This window comes from Eptatretus burgeri, chromosome 8 (assembly GCF_056783735.1).
Source record: "Eptatretus burgeri isolate ZD-2024b chromosome 8, Ebu_testis_v1, whole genome shotgun sequence".
NCBI lineage: Eukaryota > Metazoa > Chordata > Myxini > Myxiniformes > Myxinidae > Eptatretus > Eptatretus burgeri.
In genome coordinates this window covers 63,308,961-63,335,877 of record NC_140968.1, presented here as the reverse complement: position 1 = coordinate 63,335,877, position 26,917 = coordinate 63,308,961, and the positions used below count along the sequence as shown (strand labels likewise).

Below are 26,917 nucleotides of genomic sequence, written 5' to 3'. Positions count from 1 at the left end.
AGCCTAAAATAAAAATAAAATTCTTTCTTAAAACCCTGACGTTTCAGAAGACTACAATCTTCCGCCCTCAGAGGTAACTGACCTCACCTGGTCAGTATGCTTGGGTTTGCGATACACCTGGGTGCTCAAGCGCTGATCTGTTGTGGGTGTGATGCCCACTTCCAGGAAAGCAATGAAGCCAGATTGTTTGAGTTCATGTGTAAACTGTATGGCAGGTATGATGCTGTTGATGCGGGTTTGTAACTTGTCAAAGCTGTCTCTTTTGATGATGGTAATCGTGTCATCTACATAGCAGAGACAAAGATTGGGTATGTTATTGCCCTGTAATGCCTGTTGCTTGAAATGTTGCATTATTATCTCTGCGATCAAGCCTGATATGGGAGATCCCATGGGTGTACCTTGGTGTTGGTAGTAAATTTGACCTCCGAAGCAGAAATATATGGATGTGAGGCACAAGTCCACCAGTCATTGAAAGTAGATGTGTTGGACTGAGTCAGCTGTTGTCTGCCAGGTATTGGTCCGTGGTGATGGTGGCCTTTAGGTTTATCCTTGCTAGGTCAGTGGGGATGCAGGTAAATAGGACTGTGACGTCAAAAGACACCATGATCTCATCATCTTCAACGCAGACATCTTTGATATGCAAGAGGAACTCCTCATTGTTGTGGACTGTGTGAGGTGAATCCGACACCAAATGCTTGAGTCAACGGAAGAGCCCTTTAGCGAGTTTTTTAGTGTGCGCGTGTTACCTGGATTTTATGATTCTTTTTGGCTCACTGTGCTTTTACTCTTCATACAAATATATCTCCTGAGCTGCCCATTTTTAGTTATTTACATACAAACTTTGAGCGCTCTGTGATTCACCGAGCTCGCCAATGCGAATGCGTTGCATTACGCCATGCTGCTGTCGGAGAACAACTGACCTTCATGCACCAGTGCTGACACCAGGACCTTCGCCCAAACAGCTTCAACTGCAAGTCACCAATTAAATCTGCTTTCGGAAAGGACATTGCGGCTTGCATCAGCCGACAAATGCTATGATGTGTAATAAAAGATGCTCATAGCCGAGGGGACCGACACAACGCTACAATCAATGCTGCAAAACACGAGTGTGTTGAACATCTGGACCACAAAATGTTCACCCAGCTGGTGTCTGTCATCCTACGATCGGAGCGGCACCACAAGTATAAGGCACACACTCATTTGAACCACAAACTGGATAAACTAAAGCCGTCCAGAGACACCCAACCTAAGAGGTGGTTACATAACCTCTCCGAAAGAACACTCACACCCACGGAGAGACGTTTACTCGAAAGAGGACTTTATTTTAACAGGTCAGATGCTGAAGCTGCTGACTTTGAAGCAGCTGTGTAGCCCACGATCTTCACGTTACCAACGGATGATGGAGGCAACGATCGGATCCGTGTACATCTTACCAACATGCTTGCAGATGTCAAGCAACATCATTACATCACTACCGAAGAGAAACTCACCCGACGCAGCCAAAGGCAGACAGACAAAGGCCAGGCGTACCGGCAGACAAAGGCCGGGCAATGGTAATTTTGAACTGCACAGACTACAATCACAAAGCCACAACACTACTCAACGATGAGAACACTTATCGCAAAGTTGAGGAGACCCTGACCAAGACCATTAAACAACAGGTCAATAAAGTGCTGTGTGACTTCCACTTGAAGGGCCTCTTGATGGAAGAGGGACAGCGTACAATGCAACCAGAGGACTCGGTGATACCAAAGTTCTACATACAGCATACCCAAGGTGCAAAAATACAGAATATCACTCCAACCCATTGAAGCCCTTACCTCTTTGCTGATGACTCCATACTCTGCCATTATAATCTCTCATCCTTCAGATAGGCAAGCAGCAGCCTCTTCCTTCTCTTCATACCTTGATAGAATCACAAGCTGATTAAACACTTGGAATATGTCCTTCAATTCTGACAATTCTCACATCCTCACTCTGTCCCTTCCAAAGAATCATCTGACAAAACCTCCCGTCTACTTTCTTAACTCTTGAACTATTTCAGTCACTCAAACTCTTGGGTCTCACTTTCAGCCATTAACTTTCTTGGGTAAACCTCATTTATGTTGGCCTCTAAAGCCAGTCACAGACTGGGAATCCTTTATCATGCAAAGTCCTTCCTTGCCTCACCTGAGCTCTTATCAACCTACAAGCCCTTTATCTGTAGCTTGATTGAGTACCGCTCTCCCCTCTGGGCTGGTGCTGCTGCCTCCCACTTTATCAATGGAATCCCCCATGTTGAAGCTGAGTCTATGGGCCAATCACTTTCACATTGCAGGCAGGTTGGTGGTCTCTCTGTCTTTAACGATTTCCTTTCTGGCCTTTCCGTGCTCTGTCCCTTCACCCCCACCCCTCACCCCCACCACATCCGCTTCCACCCTTCAGGTATTTGCTGGGTGCACGCGGTCTGCCAGAAACTCCCCTCTGGTGAAACCTCCAAAATCCAGAATCTCTGCTCACCTCCTTTCATTCGTTCCTCATTTTGGAATAACTTCCACATACTCTTCAATCTCATTCAAGACAGCTTTTCACCACTCCAGCTCAGACAATCCACCATCCAAAACCGTTATCTTTTCTACCTCCAGCCATTAACCCTTCCCAAGCCCAACTCTTTCAAATTTTCAGTTCTTCCTTCCTGAGAATTTCCAGTTGTATCAATCTCCAACCCCCCTCCCCACCGTGTCTTCTCCGAGCCCTCATTCTTCCCCCGCATCCCTTATTTCTCCAAGTCTCCCTCTGTTTTGTTCCTCATATCTATTGTTGGTGTGTTTCCCCACCTTTTTCTATTCTTCATTTTTTTTCTGTTGTGTCCTGCTCCCCGTTCTATGTTTTAGCTCCTCCACAAGCCACGACATTTTATTCAAAAAAAATGTGGATTGTACTTGCCAAAAAACAGAAGCTTGTGGAAGAGTCTTGTGGAGACCTTCATCCAGCAGTGGATTGATAAAGACTGTTAATTATTATGATGATGATTATGATGATGATGATCATTACGCAAATGATGACATACCTAAGTAGATGTACTTCTTTTTACTTTTTTTTTTCCCCCTTTCGTGCCTTATGGACTTCCTCAGGCTTTATAGTCTGGTTGATTTACAGATGAAACGTCACCTGAGATTAAGTGTGCTCTTTCTTATTGAGTACAATTTATCCTGGAGTACATTTGGTTGTGCATTATCTTGTTTTCTTTGAATATGCAACACATAATACAAGCTCAGTCCTGATTTAATAGGATCAGAGTTGGGAGAGGGATTCATGTCAGCATAATCAAATATGACGGCACTAAAATCTGGCGTTAATTAAAATTTCCATCTGGTTTGCAAGCCGACGACGTTGGATCATTTGATTGTACTGTCGTGAGAGGCTGAAAATATTTCAAAAAGATGTAAGGCGGTAGAACAAAACCTTAACGCCATAAGAATTCAATATTTGGTCAAGGTGGACGCACGCACAGGAAGAACATTTTGTCATAGACTTTTGGATGTTTTCATGCATATAATTAGTGTTATGCCTTAACCATAGGATGGAATGCTCTGTGATACTGCAGTGCAGCTATTTATCATGAGGATGGCATATCCTGGGAATGCCAGCCTGGAAGGATTCTAACCACCCAATTTGAGTGCACGGCATGAATATTTATACCCTTCCGGCAACCTTTCAGTTAACCTTTTATCGGTGTTGAGTGAAAAAAAATATCTGGTGCTAATTATTAAGCAAAACTTGCACAAACAGTAGTCAGTTTCTTTGGAGTTTATTGCCAACATCATGGACTTGTGGATTAGTTTCCTGTTGCCATTTCAAAAGAAAGCTTTTTATTTTTTTTTGCTCCAAATTATTCTTTTTTTTCCCCAGCAAAAATACTCCTGAACCTAAATAATAAAGATGGATATCAAAATGAACCTCATCCTGCCTTCTGAAACCTACCTAACTGCAGATATTACAACGAATGAGGGAAAAGATTCCACAAAGACGACTCGGTTCAGTGACAATGTTATGAGAGGAATAGCAGTGTAAATGAAATAAAGGTCCTGAGAGGATGGTACACTGTTTCTTTCCTTTGAGCTGACTGGTCTGTGTTTGATTCCCAACCCAATCAACAAACTGTTGGATCTGTCCTTAGCAGGTTGGACATTGCATAACTAACTGTGCTGTCCCTTGGATGGATGTAAAGTTCAGTGTTATATCTGCTCGCATTAAGTGGTGGATGCTAAAGATGCTATGGTGCCTTTTATGAGGAGTCGGTGAACTCGCCCTGTCGGTGAACCCTGGAGAATTTCCAAATTTCTGCCACCTTCAGTCGAATGTCACGCGTGGCCAGCTGCTTCGTGAAAGACTTAGGACAAAAACTATTCCAGGCACAACCACAAAGAGGTGGGAATAATTGGGGCCATTAATGTAGTAGTAGTAGTAGTAGTAGTAGTGGTATTGAGGATGATCTTAAGGGTCTTAGTCCAATTTATTGAAAAGGGTCTTTGTCTTGGTTAAGGGTCTTGGTCTTGAGGGTCTTGGCCTTGGTTTTGGGGCTTAGGGTTCTTGGTATTTTAGGGGTGTTGGGATCTTGGTTTAAGTTGTATTCTTCCGAACTCCAAATTGCATTCTGCATCATGTAACCAAAATCGTGTTTACCACTTTGAAGTGTTCTGACACCTTATCCCTCCCATTTTCACGTATGGAATAAATCCTTCTTCCGTTGCATTGCTTGTTATTAGTTCCATAGTTTGTTTTCTTTTCAAACACCGAATTTTTCATATATATATATATATATATATATATATATATATATATATATATATATATATATATATATATATATATATATATATATATATATATATATATATATATATATATATATTTCTATATATATATATTGTTATGTCTCTCAAGGGTCCGGCTGCAGAGTTAAGAGAATGTGATTCAGCCATTGGATCGAGCAAACTTAACATTAGGAGCTGGAATAGGTATACTTGAGTTTTAATGAGGCAATCTTATAGGTCAATGCAATGTTCTATTTTCTTTATCTTCTCTGATAAGTTCACATTCACCGAATACTTGGGACATTCAAAATTTTCTGTGTATGGAATACTCCAACGTTTAAAAGTTTTCAATTTATAAGTACACATAATCTATATGAATCTATCGTATCTGTCTATCTTAAGCCTGATGTTGGCTGAACAGTTAAGGTGACTGACTTAAGATCTTGGGGTCTTGAGTTTGAGCCCCTGTCATCAGTTGACATAACACCAGGTGGGTTGACTCAGCCCATGATCCTTCTGAGGCCAGCAAAATGAGTATCAGCTTACTGGGGTAATAAGCCATTAGAGTATCCTGTGTTGGAGTGGCAACCCATCCAAGACTCTACTCCTTAGCAAATGAAACTGCCTCGGCAGCTCTATGCGCCTCATGTCGTGAAAGGAATGGCTATTATTATCTATCTGCTCCATTCCCTATTTCCTCTCGGACTTCATGCATATTAACCAAACTTTATCGGTATAATGGACAATAGCTTCCAATTCTGCTTCATACATCCAAAATATCTGTCATGGGGTTGTTGTTGTTGTTGCTGTTGTTGTTGTTGTTGGTGTTTGTGTTGGTGTTGCTCCCCTGTCCTATCAAATGTCATACCATACCATCCCATCACCCATCCTTGGTGGGTATTTTTGCCAGTTAGTAAATGTTAAGACTGTGTATTAAGATTACAATAAGATTAAGATATGAATGATGTAAACTGATTATTTTTAAGAGTGCAAACATTGAGGTTTATCCAGAATGAAGATCAATCGATAATTAATCGGACAAGCAGCAGTATATTCAAAGTACACCACCCCCATGACAAATAAATAAATGACAAATCCTACAGTGCACGACATCGCCAGAGTGCCTTCAGCGCCCAGCGGTGCCGCCTTGCAGCACCTGGAGTCGGAATTAGGAGGGAGCGGTATACAATAATTGATTGGTTGATTAATTGCATAATTAAAATAAATAAATAATCATATAAAACAATTAATTTCTCAATCAATTGCCGAATTGCATAGCAAATCCGAATCTGTAACTTTTTGAAAATGAAGCAATTAATCGAAAAATGAATAATTAATCAATTGATTAATTGATAAATCAAAAATACCCTTGATTGCCAAATCACTCGGTCACTGTCATGTCCAAATATCAGCTTCCTAGCTCAAAATATGCCTGAGATATTGCCAGGATGAGAAATAAAACAAGTAATTAATAAATAGATAGTAATTAATAAATTGATTTATCAAAAAATAAAACAAATTTTTTGTCAAAGCCCATCTTCACTTTTGTCCCCAAATTTCAGCTTCCGAGCTCAAAGGAAGGCTGAGATATCACTCAGACAAGCAAGAAAGAAAATAATTCATCGATTAATCAACAAAATCAAAAATACTCTTTATCGCCAAATCACTCGGTCACTGTTATGTCCAAATATCAGCTTCCTCGCTCAAAAGGTGCCTGAGATATTGCCCAGATGAGAAACAAAATAAATAAGTAATTAAGAAATCAATAATATTAATTAATTGATTGATTGATTGATTGATTAATCAAAAAATAAAAAATACCGTTTTTGCCAAAGCACATCTTCACTTTTGTCCCCAAATTTCAGCTTCCTTCAGCTACATCAATGGATGGTTGAGATATCGCCCGGACAAACAAACAAACAAAGAAAACAGAGTAAAAACCGAGTACTTCCTTCGGTGCTCGGCAATGACGTCATGCATCGCCTCGACATCGTAATGGGAAGGAGCGGTGTACAATAATTTTGTAGTGATTATGATCTGAGCAACTACATAGTATTGTCCTGGAGGATAACATTTTACCCACACTGACCAGAATGTCATTTTGCTCTTTAAAACACACTCAGCCAGCAGCAGCAGCAAAGCAGGCAGTGATTCAAAAATGGCAGGAATGCTTTCCTGCACCCTGGAAAATCACATCTATGCCTGAAGCTGTAAGTGTAGAACAAATTCCACTTTAGCCACCAGCCCACCACACCAACCACAGTTGCTGGGAAACGTACAAGAAGCCTGTGCCTTCCCTTGAAACTCGCATTGAATGACAATGTTGAATCCTTATTCTTGATCCGGCCATAAATTTAACAGCATAAGCAATAACTAAATGCTTCTTGACAAAGGGCAACTGTACTTGGTCATTGCCCATGAAGCAAAGCTACTTCAAGTGGCCAGACTAAGGAGGGGGACACCCCCATTTTGTCAAACACAAAGTGCAGTAATCTGAGGCAAATGCCATTGCTCAAACTCGGCGCAAAAGGTCATTTTCCCTGCCGTTGTGTCACTGTGACTATAATCGGAGCACCGGGAACAAACGGATGTTTTCAGTTCTGTGAGCACCACCGAGCTGATTGGTGCTGCACAGTCAACCCCATGTATCAAAGCAACAACAGAGCACCACGCCAGTAGCTATCCTGGGTTCAAACCTATTCCCTTGCCTGGCATGCCCTTCCACAGTGGAAGATCTTGGAAACATGGTGAATAAATCATTGAAAATTCGTGACATTGATGGCCGAAACAAAGTTCAAGCCACACTTTTGTGTGTCAGTCATCTCACATTTAAACTTGTTGCAGCCTGCGACTATCTAAACACCGGTCACAGGCCCAGGATCAGAAATTAAATACAATTCTCCATCCCACAGCACAACACTCTTCATGGAAAATAATGTTAAAAAACTGGTGTTCTATTTTTCTAAAAAGCAAAACAATTCCTCTTCCCTCACTGTGCACAACAGTTGTCTGACAGGATGGTGCTTGGGTAGTGTACAACCCTTTGAAATATCTGTGGCATGGGTTCCATTCCTGACCTGATCCTAAAATGTGGGATTTGCAGTGAAGTCGTATCGCAAAGTGTGCCGTCCCTCGGATGGACATTATACGTCAGATGTCCCATCTTTAGCAGTAGCTGCTGGACGGTGAAGATCCCACGGTGCATTTTTTTGAAGATTAAGCGAGTTATCCCTGATACCCTGAATAAACTATGTAATATGTGCCACCTTTAATCGAAAATGACTCCTGGCCAGCAGGTTCTTCAAAGACCAGGGCCAAAAAACATTCCCGGCAAACCCCACATAAGGTGAGAATAATGTTTTTCTGACAACTGTTAATCCCATTGATCCTTTTGTATTTTTATTCTCTAAGAACATTAAAGCTTTAACCCCCCCCCCAAACCACCAATCTCCTATCCATAGGATAAGGGATGGCTTATTGCCGTCGTAGGGTTTGTTTCAACAATTAGCGGCCTCAATTTGTAAAGGTACCACAGAGTTTCTTAAACCCCCTCGGGCCTAAGAGTACTTATTATTATTATTATGATTATTAATATTATTCCTGCACTCCCAACACTCCCAATTTCGGAGCTGTATCTCAGAGCCGGCTGAGACTTTCAGAATGAAATTTTCATCAATAACGTGAATATAAAGTGTGTGGGGTTGACATATTTTTTTGCCTTGATCTAATTTTTAAGCTCATGACCGAATTAGAGATATTTTAACATTTTTCACCATAACTCGACTAAACTTTGTCCGATTGGAACTAAATTGCCCTCTCTAGATAACCCACAGCAAGTCACATGTATGCTTAATTTACATCATCCGGGTTAAAGGTCAAGGTCAAATGGCGGTCTGAAAAATAACGTGTTTTTTTTTTTGTCATTGCTCAATTTTGCCAATGCTGAATCTCAAAGACCGCTCGGCCTTCCAAGATGTTCTTGCATCATAATGGTGTACCTGTGCTGAAGTTGTGCATCTGATATTTGATTCGTGTCCTTGACCTACTTTTTTCAGATTGTCACCCAATTAACCAAAAACACTTTTTTGATCATAACTTGAATAAAACGATTTTCTTGATGTTGAGTTTTATGGATAGATTTTAGATTGGGACATATTTTCTTAATTTACCCTCCATCCCAAAATGTTGAAGGTCAAGGTTATATGGTGATGTGGAAAAAATATGGCCATCATTGGAATGCGGGCCAAGGGTAAGTCACGGGCGATTGCCAAGGGTAAGCCTCCCCTGGTCGGGGGAGGCTTACCCTTGTCGATCACAGATATCTAGTTTCAATATGATGTTTATAAAATACTTCTTTAAACATATTAACTCTGGTCAAGCAGCTCACCAATGGCTACTGGAGAGCTCCTATGACTCATAGCAATAACTAATTGCACAAGTTACAGTCTGGAGAGGTAACAGGCAAAATTTCCTTTACCATGAAGATCGGAGCAAGCCTTGACTCGAGCTCCTCCACGAGCCTCGACTCTGTAAACAAGAAAGTCTTTTGCTAACAAAAGGAATTTTCTCATCTGAACACCAATTTGATTCGAGACATTTCACCGTCAGTGAGAGCTTTGCAAAGGGAAGTCTCACTTTGTCTCACTCTCGATTCGTCGAGTGCTCTGTCTGTCTCTGTCATTAAACATAATAATTCAAAAGGCTTCATGGTACAAATGTCAAACTTTGAGCAAAAAACTATCATGCCACAGAACTCATTAAATTGTGGGCACTGTCTGTAAAGATGTAAACGATGTCATCGACAAAGTCATATCCCAAATTGCTCCATGTGGTTAGATCTCAGGAATGCAAAGACGTAGGAAGATCAAGTTTTGCACAATTCCTCAAAATGAAATTTCATATCAATCTTTTGAGGGCCATTATCATGAGTCAACTGTATGCTGAATTACAGCGCTTAAATGACAAGCACCCGGGTGGGCACCGCTTGTGAAACACACCAACACAGTAATGCTGCAACACCCCAACACCACAACACCCACAATTTTGCAGAAACATAAATAAGAAAGAGTCCTAAAGAACTCATTAATTATTCCTCACGGCACATCTAAATGATGTAATCAACAAAATTATATTCCAGTGCAATATATGCTCCATATCTCATGGATGGAAAGTTGTAGAAAGCTAAAATTTTCCAAACAACTTAATTTATTTGTACCTGCAGTTCAGCATCACAGCAGGACAATCCTCTTGAGTAAATGTATGAATCTCCCTTGAATTTTTTTTTTCCCCCATCTTCTGTACCCCATTCTTAATTTATAGCTGCTGATGATTTCCATGTTTATAAGCATGTATGGTGAGACCAAGTTAAAGTGACAGAATATTGTACCACATAATGACAGCATGATAATTTGTTAATGGAAGACTAACAGAGTGTAGATTGTGACAATGAACAGAATAGGTACATTTGAAGCACGTCCTTTGGCATTGAACAAACCCAACCTTCATCCCATTCATTCCAAAGAGATAAGAGCTATTTACATATGATTACTTGAGAAGTATAGTTCATTCCATCAGAAGGTATTTATGTTTTAAGCATTACAAAATGACAAGTTAGATATCGAATCTCTTTTCTTTCAATCCAAATCACAGTGAAACCATAACCAAATCGAATCTGTCCAAACCATAGAAAGAGGACTGTTGTAATATAACAAATTGGATATTATTGTTTAGGCAAAGTTTGTTCGAATCTGCAATCTTGGAATAAAAGTAAACAAGTGAGGGGTTATGATCCTTAGATTACAATTTCTTGAAGTTATCTGTGAAGATGTGTGAATTGGCAGAGAGATGATAATTCATACACACCAAACCATTAAAGGATATAATTGAAAGTCCAGTCTGAGTCACTCAATATAAGTTTGGACAGATGGGCCTGTAGCTCATAAACCCCACCCCGAAGGGGATATCCCTGACCAAAAGTTGATCGAAAGATCTTCAACATTAAGCAGAGATAAGTTTTCACAACAAACCAGGAAATAATAAAAGCACATGAAGTCAAACACAACATCATGGAAAAAATATCTTGCCGAGCCAGGACATTATTCACAATCAAGGAAATTAACAAAGGATTGTCATAAAACACTGAAATAGGTCATAAAATGTCAAAAAGACATCATTATCATCATCATCATCATCATCATCATCCTCCATCATCAGCTAGCTTAAGCCATAAGCTAATGGACATTCCTTCCTCTAACAACACAATGTGCTGTCATGAGGTTTCAAGGTGAAATTATTTTGCTGGTGGTCCCCATGCAGCCATCTTCAGCAGTGTTGATAAATTATGGCAGGAATTTGTAATTTGGTCAGGGTGCATTCGATAACTTGCCAATTCTATTTGGCAATCCCTATCTCTCAATTGTGAAGAATCACTTTTAAAATTATGGTCTCTGGATCCAGATCAAGATCCTCACCAAAATCTAATAAATTTGTCTTTGTCACACACGCAACATGTCCAACAAATTTCGTCCGAATCCATCGACAACTTTTGAGATATCCTGTTCACTAACAGTCAAACATACAGACGGGTGAAAACAACCTCCATCCACCTTCGGTGGCAGAGGTAATGCAATGTCGGGATTGTTCACAATTCCAAAATGTCAACAAACAAGGTAGGGATTATTTTGTAATGACATATCTCTAAACACATCGTTTCTATATAAAGTGTTGTGCTCGAAGAGTAATACAGTTAGGAGCTTTAAAATAAATAAACTGGTTTTCTGCTCTATTCTTGTTTTGATGAAAGTTTTAAATTGTTTTTTTTACAAATTACCAAATCATTAGTAACACTGTGAGATTCAGTTTAAATCTTCCACCTCACAACCAATAATTGTCATCACACAATATCTTCTTGGAGCAGTTACGTTTGCCACATTTTCTATTTTGATGTTTGATGATAGATTTTGAAATTAACCAAATCGATCTCACCTTGGGACCTTGAATCCCCTCGGGTCCGTGGTGTCCTATTGCTCCTTGGGGGCCCTGTGGAGCACCGAGAGGAAGGGGAAGAGGCTAGTCCAAAATTCATTTCTGGCTTTAGTTCATGTATCATTTTTGCATCTGCTGTGATTACTTGCCAAAGGAGAAAAAAAAATTCAACATATATCTTCACCACACGGGAAAGGGATTTTTTTTAAAGGTTCGTGTCTGTCAAAGTAATTGCTGTTGGACATTCCAGCATTAAAGGGAACATGAAAGCAGTGACTACAGGCATCCACATTTACCAATAGGAGGCCTCTGGGTGCTGGACAGTACACTGACTGATCTTCAACACCATATTTCAATTCAACAAGTTCAAACTTCACCAAAATTTAGTTTTGTGAGATGCTTATAAGCATGTGCCCTGACTGGTTTTGTATTTTGAGCACTTGCCTCATAATCGCAGGTTCATGTCTGATATATACATATGTTGTGTTCTTCTTTCGGCTGCTCCCGTTAGGGGTCGCCACAGCGGATCATCCGTTATGATCCACATACTGATTTGGCATAGGTTTTACGCCAGATGCCCTTCCTGATGCAACCCTGTTCGCCTCTTACGACACAGGGATAAGGATTGGGTTTTGACATGATTCCAGGCTGCCCTACACCCTCTCATAGCACGGCCCAGGGCAGGGCTCCGTCATCAAGCGATCCTCCAACCCAAGCCTCCGAGTAGCCGGATTACAGCCGCACGCCACTACGCCCGGTATGTCTGATTGATATATATATATATATATATATATATATATATATATATATATATATATATATATATATATATATATATATATATATATATATATATATAATTTTCCTCTTGTGTTACTGTCGTTGCCTTTCACGTAAAAACAATGCACAAATTCTTATGTGAATCATGTTCTATATTATAACAAAACACATGAATAACACTGACTTCTACATTCATTCAACTCACTCAAAACGAATAGCCACAAATATTATTTATCTCCAAATATACCTAGTTACGCCATTCAGTTGATATGTTCATATTTCAGCCTTTGTTGAGCACGCTCATGATATACTTACTGTACATTTGATTATCGTGATTATGCCTGCATATGTTTCAGAAAAGTACACACGATCAATTCAGACAAGTTAAACTGGCTGATTTATTTGCTGGAACTTACAGGTGAACTTTAAAGATGTTACGATGCCTTTCAAAAGTAGCAGGCTGTCATGGTGCCTGCTTTTCCTTCTGTTTAATGTGTGATTGCGATTATGTGTCAGTGCAATTCCTGCAAAAACAGGTCCACGTTCCCTTTTTTTTTTCATTTCATGCAAAATATTATCCTCATCCTAAAAACAAGATTATTTGTTTTTTTTCAGTAAATACAGCTACCCAAGACATCTTGTGGCCTGCCAGAGTTTGGGATTATGTTCGGATTAGTCCTGCTTTTGTGAAAAAGTTGACAACCCTGAACTGCATAATGCCCAGCCGTCCATCTGAAATTAGATTTTGTTCCAGCATTGCCTTTCAGATGGTTGTGAAATCTGTACTCCATAACAGAGGTGGATCTCGGATTTTGAAAACAAGCTTCTAGGGGAGGGAGAAGTGGGATAATGTGTCCTTAAAACTTCAATAAAAAATGTCTAGGATTTCTGGATATGGTCACTTCAGAAAAACATGATAAATGTTGTTGTTTTTTGTCATTGAATGCGCTTGTATAAGTATATAACAATGATTCATATTTTTCTAAAAAGTGAGGTGAATGGGTCCAAACCCCACTGGACCCATTTATGCAAAGGATGATCGAATAGCTCCTGTATGCAAAAGACATGTGTAATTTTAACAAGCTAAAAGGTGTTTTTTTTTTACATCAATTGAATGAAAGTTATTAGGAATTAGATGTCAACATACTACATACGAATTTTACCCAACATCATGAGAAACATGATCAGATGTGAACACCATACGAGCCAGCAAAGGGTTACTTAAACTGTGATGTAATGTCTGCTTCTTCACCTGCATGTAATTGTGCAATGACATATGCAAACAAATGCAGCACCTATTAAAACCACAGTGAGGGATAAAATGAGTATTCCGTACCGCTGGGCCTCGAGGTCCTGTGTGTCCCATCGGTCCTTCCGGTCCCTGTTAGAAAGTGACAAGTCAGGGGGTGCTCAAATCACTCAATTTCCTGAGCAATTTTAAAGTATGGGACTTGTGAGCAAGTGCGCATCAATGATGAAAACGTCCTCACCCTGTCACCCTTTGCACCTGGAGATCCACATTCACCCCTCTCTCCCTGCACAACATTGAGGTTATAGCATAGCGGCATCATGTGTGTGAAAGAATCATATGGATCCCAAGGGTAAGGAAAAAAACTGATGTATATATAGTATAGAAAAAACTCTTAGAGTATATATCTGGGTGTTTTCAGGATATTTCATTTTGAATTTTGTGTGTCATGGGTATGGCCATGTTGATAAGCCATTCACCGACATATCCCATCCAACCCAGGTCAGGTTAGGATTTGAAATGTCTTTAAGGAGTCCATATTACCTCGTTTTATCAGCTGTAAATAATCCAATGCGCAATACAAAAAAATGCATATACAATCAAGTTCAGCAACAACATTTCGAATCCTTACAGGTAACAAAAAGGAGTCAAATAGGTTCCAGAAGCTTCACAATATTTTTGACAATAAATTTTTTTGTCATAATATTGTCAGATTTTGACAATAAATGTAGGAAGTTTTGATTATGAGGTTGAACAGTTTCTATATTTTCGTCTTGATTCAATTACATGTGTGTGATGTACTGAATGCTACTTGGTGCACTCAAAATTCAAAAGCATAATTCCAGCATACCTTGTTTCCTTTGAACCCGGATCTCCCCTGTAAAACAACAATTGTTTATTCATTTCACATAATTTGGATGCACCAACTTACCAATACATTCAGGAAGAATGTTAGCCATGTGGATAGCTAAAACGTGGGTTGTACGCTCACCAGCACATTCCTCATTGTACACACAACCAAGTTACAACATGTTACTGCATCTGCGCTGTACTTTCCCAATGGTTATGACATCGTGACAAGTTTGACCAGTCAAAATGATCCTGCCACTGGGCCCTAAGTGGGTAATTGCAGACTCGAGAGAGAAAAGGTATCTCAGAAAAAAATGATTCTTCTCTTCATCTTGCATGGATAGAACCATCTGGCTCTGTCAGAACCCTCGGTATGGACTTGAAAATTAATTTACCCTTGTTTGTGGAGAATCGGTGCAGAGTCCAACACTGAAAATGCAATGAGAATTCACAAAGCAGTGATAGAATCGTTCAATCATTGCATACTCATATCCAAGGGACTCGGTTTCTGGCCTTTAATTCCCAGCCAAATATAATCTCAACTGGAAGGGCACGCGGTAGAGCGTATACTTAGTGCCACACGATGCCTGATCCATGAGAACATATCAGGCCCAATACATTTTTGAAATAACATGCTCTACATTGTTTTTGCCCCGATCTCTCAATGGTGAATAATCACTTTAAAAATATCAGGTCCGGATATGGATTCGGATCTTCATCAAAACTTAATCAATTCCTCCTTGTCACACACCCAATGTCTGAATACATCCACCGCTTTTTGAGATATTGATTTTTGGCCCTCTCAATAGTGAATCAAACCCACCAATCAACTGCAGTCCACCTTCGTTTGTGGAAACACAGACTGCGGTGAAACGGTTGAAATGGGATAAAGCTCCTGGGATCTGTGGCATCCATGCTGAACTTCTCAAAGCTGGTGGAAATGCTGCACTCGTGTCGTTGCATGCAGTTCTGTGCTCTGCCTGGAACACGGGCATCATCCCAACTGAATGGAAGAGGGGCCTTGTTGTCCCTCTCTGGAAAGGGAAGGGTGATCGCCAAGAGTGCAACAACTACCGAGGGGTGACGCTGCTCTCAGTGCCGGGCAAGGTCTTTGCTCGGATCATTCTTGATAGGGTTCGCCACCATCTGCTTGAGCACCAGCGTCCAGAGCAGTCAGGCTTTACACCAAAGAGGTCAACGATTGACCGTATCCTTGCCCTTCGGGTCTTCACTGAAATCAGATGAGAGTTTTGCCAGGGGCTGCTTGCAGCCTCTGTGTAGCATTTGATTCAGTGAATCGGGATGCCCTCTGGAAGTTTCTTGGTCTTCGTGGGGTGCCACCAAAACTTATCGATCTGATGTCTGAATTATACTCTGGTACTGAGAGTGCTGTGAGAATGATGTGGTGAGACCATCTCTGACTTATTTCCAGTTGTTACTGGAGTTCGTCAGGGGTGTGTACTGGCCCCTACAATTTTCAGCACTTGTACAGACTGGATTATGGGGAGGATGTCGGAGAGATCAAGTTGCGGTGCATCGTTTGAGAATGTCAAGATCTCTGACCTTGATTTTGCTGATGATGCAGTCATCTTTGCAGAGACTCTGGATATCCTTTTGGGGGCCCTCAAGGTGCTGAATGAGGAGTCGGAACCACTGGTATAACGGGTTCCCTGGGTCAAAACTAAGATCCAGGCTTTCAATGACATCTTTGATGCTCCTATCCTATCTGTACCTATTTGTGGCGAGGATGTTGAGGTCATGGAGAGATTCACTTACCTTGGCAATGATATTCATGCCTCTGCTGGCTGTGAGCTAGAGGTCAACAGAAGTCTGGGTCAGGCCTGGGGAGTCATGGATTCACTGGATCATGGGGTGTGGTGCTGCTAGTACCTGTGCAGGAGGACGAAAATCTGAGTCTTCAGGTCCTTGGTGCTTCCAGTCTTGCTTTATGGATGTGAGACTTGGACTCTGACCAGAGATCTGAGATGAAGACTTAATTCCTTTGGTACCTGGTCTTTTCAGAGAATCCTTAGCTATCGCTGGTCAGATTTTGTGTCTAACGAGCGGTTGCTGAGAGAGACTCAAATGAGATTTGTGACCTGCATAGTCCGTGAGCATCAGCTGCGGCTGTATGTACATATGGCTCATTTTCCTGATGCTGATCCTGCTCACCAGATTTTCTCAGTGAGGGAGCCTCGTGACTGGAAGAGGCCAATGGGCTGGCCATGTGCCCTGTGGTTTCCAGCAGATTGTTCAACATCTCAAGGAGATGGGGATGGGCCAGGCATCTGCCTGAGGGATGGGTCAGGCATCCACCTGAAGGATAGCCAGACGGAAGCCCTTGGAGTACTGGCAGAAAGTGGACGCAGCGACACGCTGCTCCGGCGCATGCTCCCACACCTGACCTGACCTGACCAAATAGTGATAAATCACTTTAAAAATTCTAGTAGTCGGATCCGGATCTGGATATTCACAAAAATCTAATCAGTTCGTCCGTGTCACACACCCAACCTGCCCACCAAATTTCATCCGGATCCATCCACAACTTTTTGAGATATCCTGCACACTTAAAGAAAGACAGACAAACAAACAAACAACAAGCCGGTAGGCGACATGGGTGGTCGTGACATAATTGCATACGAGTCATACAGTTTATGACGGATTGGGCTGAAATTTTTGACAAAGAGGTTGATTATAGTGAACATAAAAGCCTGGAAGCCGATTTTTGAAAAAAAAATATTTTTTAGGATTTTTCAAAAATTTCAAAGTCCCGTTGCTAGGCAATGGTGATGTCCATAGCAACGGTGCTCAAAAGCATAGAACTAGATCGTGGTATGAACAACCTACCTGTCAAGTTTCATCAAAATCGGTTGACTCCTCTGGCCTCCAGAGCTATCCATTACATACAGACATACAAACAAACATACAGACAGACGGAAAAAGTGAAAATAAGGGTACTCTAGCGAGACCACCCAATAAGTCGTCATCTTGAGCATGTTACTTGCAAAATCCATGAAACAAATTTGACCTCAAAAATAATTGGTGGTTATACTGAATGACCAAATTTGCAACTCCTCTTCAAATTTGAAGTGAATCGGATAAAAAAATAACGATTTTAGAAATCCGGCCTATGTTGAGATTTTGGTCTATGTGGTCCTCCAAAATAATTGGTGGTTGAATTCATTGACCTGAAATATAAATTATCTTCAAATTTCAAGTCAATCGGATGAAAATTGCAGATTTTAAAAATCTCACCTATGTCTCAACTAAGTTGTTGACCTTTGGCCTATGTTGACCTTTTGTCCTTAAAAAAAACAATAGGCTTCTTCCTTATGACAAACTCTACCATGTGTTGAAGTTTCTTGAAGATCGGTTTAAATTTGTGACCTGTAGGCGACAGACAGACAGACAGACAGACAGACAGACAGAATCGACTGAACAATATACTTGAAAAATCTTTGATTTTTCATGCAACAAACAGAGATGGGTGAAAACAACCTCTTTCACCTATGGTGGCAGAAGCAATAAATGTGCCTTCTGGTTGTGATGCCAAGCACTCTCTTGGGGAATGTTAAGGCACCTGTCTCATCTGCAATGAACTCATTTCCATTGTGTCCTCAGAGCCACGTTGGGAAAGGGGAATAGGACACTGAGATCAAGGTTTAGTAAGTGGAGAAACATGTGTAAAATAGTTTGGATATTGTTGGGAAATGGGCCAGGAATGGCAGATCAAATTTAGTATCTCATTCACACAAAAATATTCGAAAAATATTCCATTCCAAGGGCACCCGCGAATGAGGTGTTCGAAGCTGTGAGCAGAGCTGGTCGTCTCCACTTCCTCATAGTCTGCAGGTAATTTGATTGCATAATCAACTGTATGCGCGCATGATGATACATTTCAGGCCTGTGCCAAAGAACAGCATCTTATTTCTCACAGTACCAGATTGCTTTTTGGAACTATTCCACTTTCCTATTGCAACCTTTCATATGCCTGTGCTCAAATTTCTGCTTCTGCATTTTATCCTGACATTTCTTCACAGAATGTTGCATGATCTGGGATAAAACCTATGCTGAAATGCAAATATATATATATATATATATATATATATATATATATATATATATATATATATATATATATATATATATATATATATATATATATATATATATATATTGTTGTGGTTCTCGGAACTGCATGCAGACAACAGGTGTCCCAAGACAGTTATCCATAATTATTATACGTGTAGTTAGACCCCTTCCTTTTGTTTAGCGGGACAACGGAGTGTGTTGCGATGATCTAATAGCTGGGGTTGCTTCAATCATTTTTTCCTTCATTTCATCCCCACTCTTGTTCTTTTCTGATTATTCCTGAGGTAAATCAGCCACGTGCACCTTCACTGTAAGGTGGGGAAACGGCAGTGCCGCGGTGAGGGATCCGCTGCCCCAAGATCCTCGTTCCCGGGAGAGCCCAAAACCCAGCATGTGCGGAAAATGGTGCGATAGTTGGTGCTGGTCCATTGACTCAAGTTTCCGAATGCCTGGGGAGAATTGCCGATTGCATTAGAAAGGCATGCAAATAAATACCTCTTAAGAGGCTGCACGAATGGTGTTTTTCACGGCACGGGAAACATGGCCAGCATGACGCCCACACCGCACGAAACATGTACAGAGGCCAATAAAGCCGACCCCACGCCATGTTGGGCAGGATACGAGTGTGCGGATAGAGCAGCTTGTTCTTTGTTTAACCTCAATACCCGACACATATTGGTTTTCGCCCCACGCACACGCTAGCGGAGTCGTGTGAACACGAGCGCTGGCCACGTGTGTAATGGTGGAACCACGCACACAGTATGGAATATGCTCGAAAGCAGACACGTACGCCACTCGTGAAACGTGCATGGATTTATCCATGGCGATGTACCTTCAGGCCTCGCTGGCAGCAGTGGATTCTCCACGGATGGTGGACGTCTTCTCGTCTCTGCGGCCAGCGAGGCTGCGATCGAGCCAAGGAATGTACAGTGCAGGCCACGTTGGCACGCGCGGAATGAACGCGTTCATCAACGCTGGTCGGACACCCAAGCAGGCATGTGGGACACTCGACCGGTCGCCTGGGGCTTTTTGCAGGATGATTCGCGTGCCAATTTCGGTGTGGGCGATTCATGTCATCTCGTTGGTTCAGAGCGCAATATTTCTGCTGTTTGAGATGGCCTTGCCGGAAACAAAGTGAGGCGGTTTCAGGCCCAAGCTGGCAGGCCACGTGAGGGATCAGGGCCAATCGGAGCGCCCAAATCGGGTGATGACGTTTGGATCGGCATGGCCCCTCCCCCCGAACTGCGGGGCCTATAAAGGAAAGAGAAGTTCCTCCGTCTGACTGTCTGTGTTTGCGGCTTTTCGTCTCCGCCTCCTCATCTCCGCCCATGCCTCGTCGACACTGCCACGACCGCCTCCTGCTCCTCGACTCCGCCTCCTCATTTCCGCCCACACCACGTCGACCCCAGCCGCCTACCTGATCCCGCCTACAACTCCACCTTCACGTTCTGGACTCCACCCCTTCTCCACTCGAGCTCCTCCTTCACGAGCACAGTCTCCACACGCGCGGCTTGAGCCAGATGCAAATTGCCCACTGTCGGCTAGCGCACCGCGGAGCATCCCCCCCCCCCAAAAAAAACGTTTTGGCGGCACGTCATGCTATAAGGCGCACAGGTACCAAGATCATAGCCTCAACCCCCCTCCCTGGTTGCAAAAACTCCCTCTTCATCAGGTTCTGTGTCTGTGTGTGTGTGTGTGTGTGTGTGTGTGTGTGTGTGTGTGTGTGTGTGTGTGTGTGTGTGTGTGTGTGTGTGTGTGTGTGTGTGTGTGTGTGTGTGTGTGTGTGTGTGTGTGTGTGTGTGTGTGTGCTGGTGCCTGTCTGCTGAAGTAAGACTGTAAAAGATTGTTATCATTGTTATTGTTATTATTTTATCGTTAAGTCTGCTCTGTGTCCCCTTTTGTAAGTTGCCTGTTCATTGTCACACCACACGCTTCTTTCTATCTCTGCACAACACACAACAATAAATCTTCACTGTGCCACATACATTTCCTCGCCTGTTGTAAATAAATAATTATTATAAGGAATGTTCCCAGCTTGTCTTTATGTTTTCTTCCATTGATCCAGCATGGTCCAAATCCAAGTTTAGCCGGGACTTTATTCCCAACGTTCCGTTCCTTTTAGCCAGTACGTCCTTGGCAGTGTCGCTCGGCTGCATCCGATCCGGTAAAGTGATCCGGTCCGGGAGAGTGATCTGGTTCGGACAAGGCATACGGAGGGCGTGTTTCCCCGGTAATTAAACCACGTGATTAATTAGGTACCCCGATTAACCCATAGACAGGAGGACCCTAGGTCACACTGTTGAGTTATTGGCGACGAAGGACGGTTAAGCGTTTTACCGCATCACGGAATAGTCCATGCGCGACAGCCTACAATTCCGGGGAGTCTGGTGGGAACCGACATAGCCCACCGACATAGGGAACCCCCACCTCGTGGTCTTCTCACCAAGCCCGCAACAATGTATATATATATATATATATATATATATATATATATATATATATATATATATATATATATATATATATATATATATATATATATATATATATATATATTGTTACGGATTTCAGAATCTGGTCTGATGAATGCATCCACACATCCAGGTCCTCAGACAGTTATTTCCTTAAATGCATGTTCAGATTAGCCCCATCCCCATGTCTAATGGGATCTTAAATGTGATGCATTGAAAAGAGTAAAGGATAGACCCCCTCTCTTATAGGAAGCTTTTTTTCTTTATGATAGACACGTTTACACACATTTCTTTCACGAGCTCTGAGCCTGCCCGAATTCCTCCTCAGCAACAATCTTTCGTGAGCTCTAACGCCCACTTTTTTTGAGAGTGCGTGAGTCATCATGGTAACCGTGCGCAAGTGGGGCGGGGTGAGCTTGGGGCAGACTGCACCCGTGGAGACGGCCTGGAGATATAAAATGAACGAGCGGTACATTCTGGGGAGAAAAGCGGGAGAGAGGAAAGTGAGAGGAAAGCGAGCAAGAAGCGGGTGAAAGCACACAAAAGAGGAGAAGGAAGCGAGCATGTGGTGCGCATGCAGTTGGCTTACCAGCGCCAACAATGAGACAATTCGTCCTTCCCAGTGCTTGGGCAAGCGAGCGTGTGGGTGTCTGACCAGCACCAACAATCGAGACAATTCGTCCTTCCCAGTGCTTGGGTAAGCGAGCATGTGGTGTGCGTGTGGGTGTCTGACCAGCGCCAACATCGAGACAATTCGTCCTTCCCAGTGCTTCGGCAAGTGAGCGTGTCATGCGCGTGTGGGTGTGAGCAGCGCCGCCAACAAGTGAGGAACGGGTCGATCACCAACAACACCAGAGTCTAAACCTGCGAAAGACGATCTCGTGCCCTCCAGACGTCGACTGGCGTTCAAGGCCGTTCGTGAGAGGGTGCATGGTGAGGCTGGGTGCTGGTGACGGACCTGACACAGACGCACACATTTCAGGACGTTTTCACTTCATGGACGACTACTTTCTGGTGGGCGAGATGATTCTTTTCCTCCCCCTGAATGATCTGCTGGGTACCCTTGTCTGTGTTTAGCTGTAAGTAAACCCCCGATAAGCATCTGCTCTTTGTCTCTTTCCTGGCATTTTGATTGATTTTGCTTTGAAATTTCTTTCATTTACCTCAGAAAATAAAAAGTTCTTTCCATTGATTTATTTTATTATTAATAAATCATTTGTCGATTTCCAACCTATCTGTGTTTGTCCTTTCCTTCTATTGGTCTAGCATTGTCCAAACCGAGATAGACTGGGAGGTAATTACCACAGATTTGACCAAAAATCGTCGGCACGCACCAGCAGTTAAAACGCTCGGCCGCCTTAATTAAAATCTAATCGAGATAATATTGGTGCTTTGTCGAGGGCACGCTCCCCGCTCAGGTAACCACGTGACCTCTAGTTAAACGGAATAATTAGACCGTGGACATTGAAACTCGTGGTTGACTGGGTGGCGTTCGTGGTTCTACAACAACCCACCGTACCACAACGTTAATTGTGAGCGGTGGCCCCAGGTCCGGCTCTACCGAGGACAACCGGGGATTAATCCCCTTGAGTGACAATCTGGTGTCTCGGTACCCGTGGCCGCAACAATAAATATATATATATATATATATATATATATATATATATATATATATATATATATATATATATATATATATATATATATATACATATATATATATATATATATATATACATACACACATACATACATACATACATGCATACATTTTGCTCCCTTTGACCTTTTTCTACATTTTTGCATTTACAAAGCCGGAAATAAAAGAAGTACGTTTTTACAACAACAACAACAACAACAACAACAACAACAACAACAATAACCGGCAGACCAACACCCCGTCTTCCCAGCTTCGTTTGGGCAGGCCACGCTCCTGAGGCTGCGGAGTTGTCAGTGGGACGTAAGAGGGGGAAGGAGCGAGAGTGGAGACAGCATTTGGAAGAGGAAGGTCGCTCGCTTCCTTGCTCTTCGCGGCATGAAGAGAAAGCTGCCAATTCTCATTGTCGTGTTGGTGTGAATTTGTTCACACGCCAAAATAAGACGCTCACCATTGTCTTATCGGCTGGTTCATGAAGTTTGTATGCTTTGAGAAGAAGAAAAGAGGTGCTGGAGAGACACGAGGGCGGTTGGAAGAAAAGCGTGAGGCTCTGGTCCCTCTCAACATGACGAAATGGCAGCGTGATTCTCGTTGTTCGTGCTGATGTGAATTTGCTCACATGCTGGAGCAAGATGCTTGTCATTGACTGTTTAGCTGGGTGTTGAAGTTTGTACGCTTTGAAGAGAAGGAGAGAAGAAGAACGTGTCTCTTGGCCTTGTCTTGGATCCTCAACAATCGTCTTGTTGTAGGATCAAGGAGAAAGGTGGCGCGCCATTTGTTGTGAGCGGGCCTGGTGCTGAGAGAAGAGCGGTGTGGCAATCTCGATCATGGGAAGAAACTGTATGACGGTTTGTGAGCCTTGGCGTTGAAGACCTCCACATGCATTCCCTCATGTACATAGTCATGGGGAGCGACTTGGCACCATTTTTGTACATTTCCCGTGCAATGGCTTCGAGGCTCAACGACAGTGAGGCTCCTGAAAGTCATCTTTGCACATAAATCTGAGTTCCAGCATAAAGGGAGGATTTTCTTATGTTTTAATCTCTCCCCTTGTCTGTGGTTGTGACTGAGTGGAGACATCTCAAATTAGGATTTAGTTTTACTTCCCTTTTCATAATCACCCTTTGGTTTATTTTCCTTATAACTCATTGATTTATGTTCATTAAACCATCATTTGTTGAATTTACTTGTGTTTGTCTATTCATTGTGGGTTTGAGACGAAACCCATGTGCTTCCTTCTGGTACGCGCCCTCGCCGCCCTCCATCCCGCACATGCCATAATTTCCAAGGATTTTGGCTGTTCGCCTCCAAGTGAAAACCGTTCGGCCATCCATCCAGGTCGGTGTTAACCGCGGTGGACACAACATACCCTCGCAGGCCATTGGTGATACACAGCCGTTTGCGTTGGATTTAAGAATGGTTAACATCTCTGCACTTGCGGCGTGATTAATTTTTTTACCTCTGAGGATGGAAGATAGTGGTCTTCTGAAACGTCAGGGTTTTAGTAAAGCATTTTATTATTCTTTTTGGCTCAGTGTGTTTTTATTTTTCATCCAAATATGTCTCCTGAGATATATATATATATATATATATATATATATATATATATATATATATATATATATATATATATATATATATATATATATATATATGTGTGTACAGTATATAAATACACTTTCGCCTTTCTTTTTTTATCTCATAAATGTGGATGCAATATGTGCACAATGAGCCAAATGATCTTTCGCTTGATGTATATAAGAATTATTTTATACACCACTACGTTTTCTTCACTCATACGATCTTTGCTTGCTTTCCTTAGCAAAGGTGAGATCATGAATGTCTTTGGTAATTGGGTATTTTCGTCCTGTGCTGAAAAAGCAAAAGTGTCAGTGATCATGACTTTATTTCACCAATGCCTTGTACAACATACAATCAGATGCTCATTCATATATATATATATATATATATTGGATAAAAATGATAAACGTGGGTCAAAACATATTTTCCTTACCTCGGCACCATTGTTTCCTGGTTTTCCAGCTTGGCCTGGTGTTCCCTGGCAGACAACAAAAATGCTCAGTCACTCTGGGTGTCCTACCAGGAGTATCAATGTTACAACAGACAATCAGCTCTTTCACAACCAGACAAAGAGCTCTTGAGACACAAGCTGCTTGGCAGGGCATGCAATTCAATCGACTCTTTGTTTGTTCCTGTTCATTGCTGGAGGAAACCGACGTATTTTTAAATCCTGACAAATAATGGTGATGAATTGACCACCAAGTACAATCTTTGATTCTCTATGTCATAGTTGAATTGTGTTGAAGCACTTTTGACCATTTTACTTAATTAATAGCTGGCAACAAAGTGAGGGTGGGAGGTAAGGAATATTTGGAAAATCGGCTTTTTCTGATCATCGGCTAGATGGCATTGGCATGAACAATGCCAAAGTTGTGTACTCTCCCTCTCCGACTTATCCCCCCCCCCACTCCATCCAAACTAGAAATAAATAACATTTAAAACCATTGTTACCTGCGATGTGTTGCAGGTCTACAAGAGCTCCACATGGTTGTTGTTGTTGCTGTTGTTGTGGTGGTTCTTGTTGGGGGTCGACTTTTCAAATGTGCACCCATTTATCAGACAGCTGCTGACAGGACAGCTGTGGACCCCACCCACATTTGTCACTCGACCCCACCCACCACGGCACCCAGACACAATAATATGGCCACCATCTTGGTTTTCTTGTTTTCTTCCGAGACGGAGACTTAATTCCTTTGGTACCAGGTCTCTTCGGAGAATCCTTGGCTATCGCTGGTCGGATTTTGTGTCCAACGAGCGGTTGCTGAGAGAGACTCGGATGAGATTTGTTACCTGCATAGTCCGTGAGCGTCAGTTGCGGCTGTATGGACATGTGGCTCGTTTTCCCGACGCTGATCCTGCTCACCAGATTCTCTCAGCGAGGGAGTCTCATGAGTGGAGGAGGCCAGTGGGCCGAGCACGTGCCTCATGGTTGCAGCAGGTTGACCATCATCTCAAGGAGATGGGGATGGGCCTGGCATCTGCCTGGGGGATGGCCAGACGGAGGCCCCTGGAGTACCGGCGGAAAGTGGACGCAGCGACGTGCTGTTCTGGCACATGCTCCCATACCTGACCTTGGTTTTCTTGTGGGCCTAAGACACCAGGCCTGTAGGCCTCTGCTGATTTATGCACTGCCTGGATTTGTTGTGTCAGATTTCCATTGGCTTTGTTTGGGTCGAGTGTTACTCACGATGAGGGACCCTGAAAAATCTAATCATATGTCGAATAACAAGAATGACCGCACTGTGGTTACAACCTGGGACATCAATCGTATTATGTGAGATAATTATTAATTTTATTGCGTCAGATGTGAATGTACAATCTGTGACTACTATCGGGGTGAACAAAATAGTCAAAAGCTGAGCGTTATGTAATGCCACTGGAAATAACCCCCTTGTAATGCCCCCCAACTCCCCTCAAACACTACATAACATTTTGACCCATATCCCCACCAAACCCACTCCGAGCGTGACGTAATTTTTGAATGGCCCCATGTGTCCGTAAATTACGGGCGGACGTGGTGAACTCTCCTTCATGCTTTTAGTTGAATATACATTTGTTTTATGTAGAACAAATAGATTGTACACAAAATTTGACATTCATAACTTTCAAAAAGAACACAGAAATTGAGCAGATGACTTTGGCCAAGTGGTGGTATATTTTTAATTATGAGTGAATAGTCAGGTTCCTTGTGTCCATAATTTGACATTCGTTGGAATTTTTTGGAGAGTAGCTAACCCCAACATTTTTGGAAAGCTTAAACAATACCAAAACAGAAAATCCATGTTTCACATTTTTTCAATGCATATAATGTGGTCAAATAGGTCGTTTTGGGGTAAAAACCCATTTTTTTTAAATTTCAGCTCTGAAAATTCAAAATTAATCACAAGCAAGCAACTGATGATGCATAATTGTTAACTAGAGGACAGTTCTTAATATAGAATACATATATCTGTATTTT

The 26,917-nt window shown here is 42.1% G+C and overlaps 1 protein-coding gene across 2 annotated transcripts in view; it reads right to left on the bottom strand.

Annotated features, from left to right (window-relative positions):
* COL28A1 (collagen type XXVIII alpha 1 chain) overlaps positions 1-26,917 on the bottom strand; it is a 233,479-nt gene that overhangs the window by 111,546 nt on the left and 95,016 nt on the right. For both annotated transcript variants that reach the window (XM_085892289.1, XM_085892290.1), the window contains exons 8-12: positions 24,893-24,937; positions 14,660-14,686; positions 14,051-14,095; positions 13,897-13,941; positions 11,781-11,834 (exon numbers count right to left, since the gene is read on the bottom strand). In XM_085892289.1, coding sequence (XP_085748415.1) covers positions 11,781-11,834; positions 13,897-13,941; positions 14,051-14,095; positions 14,660-14,686; positions 24,893-24,937 — 216 coding nt within the window. The remainder of the gene's footprint in view (positions 1-11,780; positions 11,835-13,896; positions 13,942-14,050; positions 14,096-14,659; positions 14,687-24,892; positions 24,938-26,917) is intronic.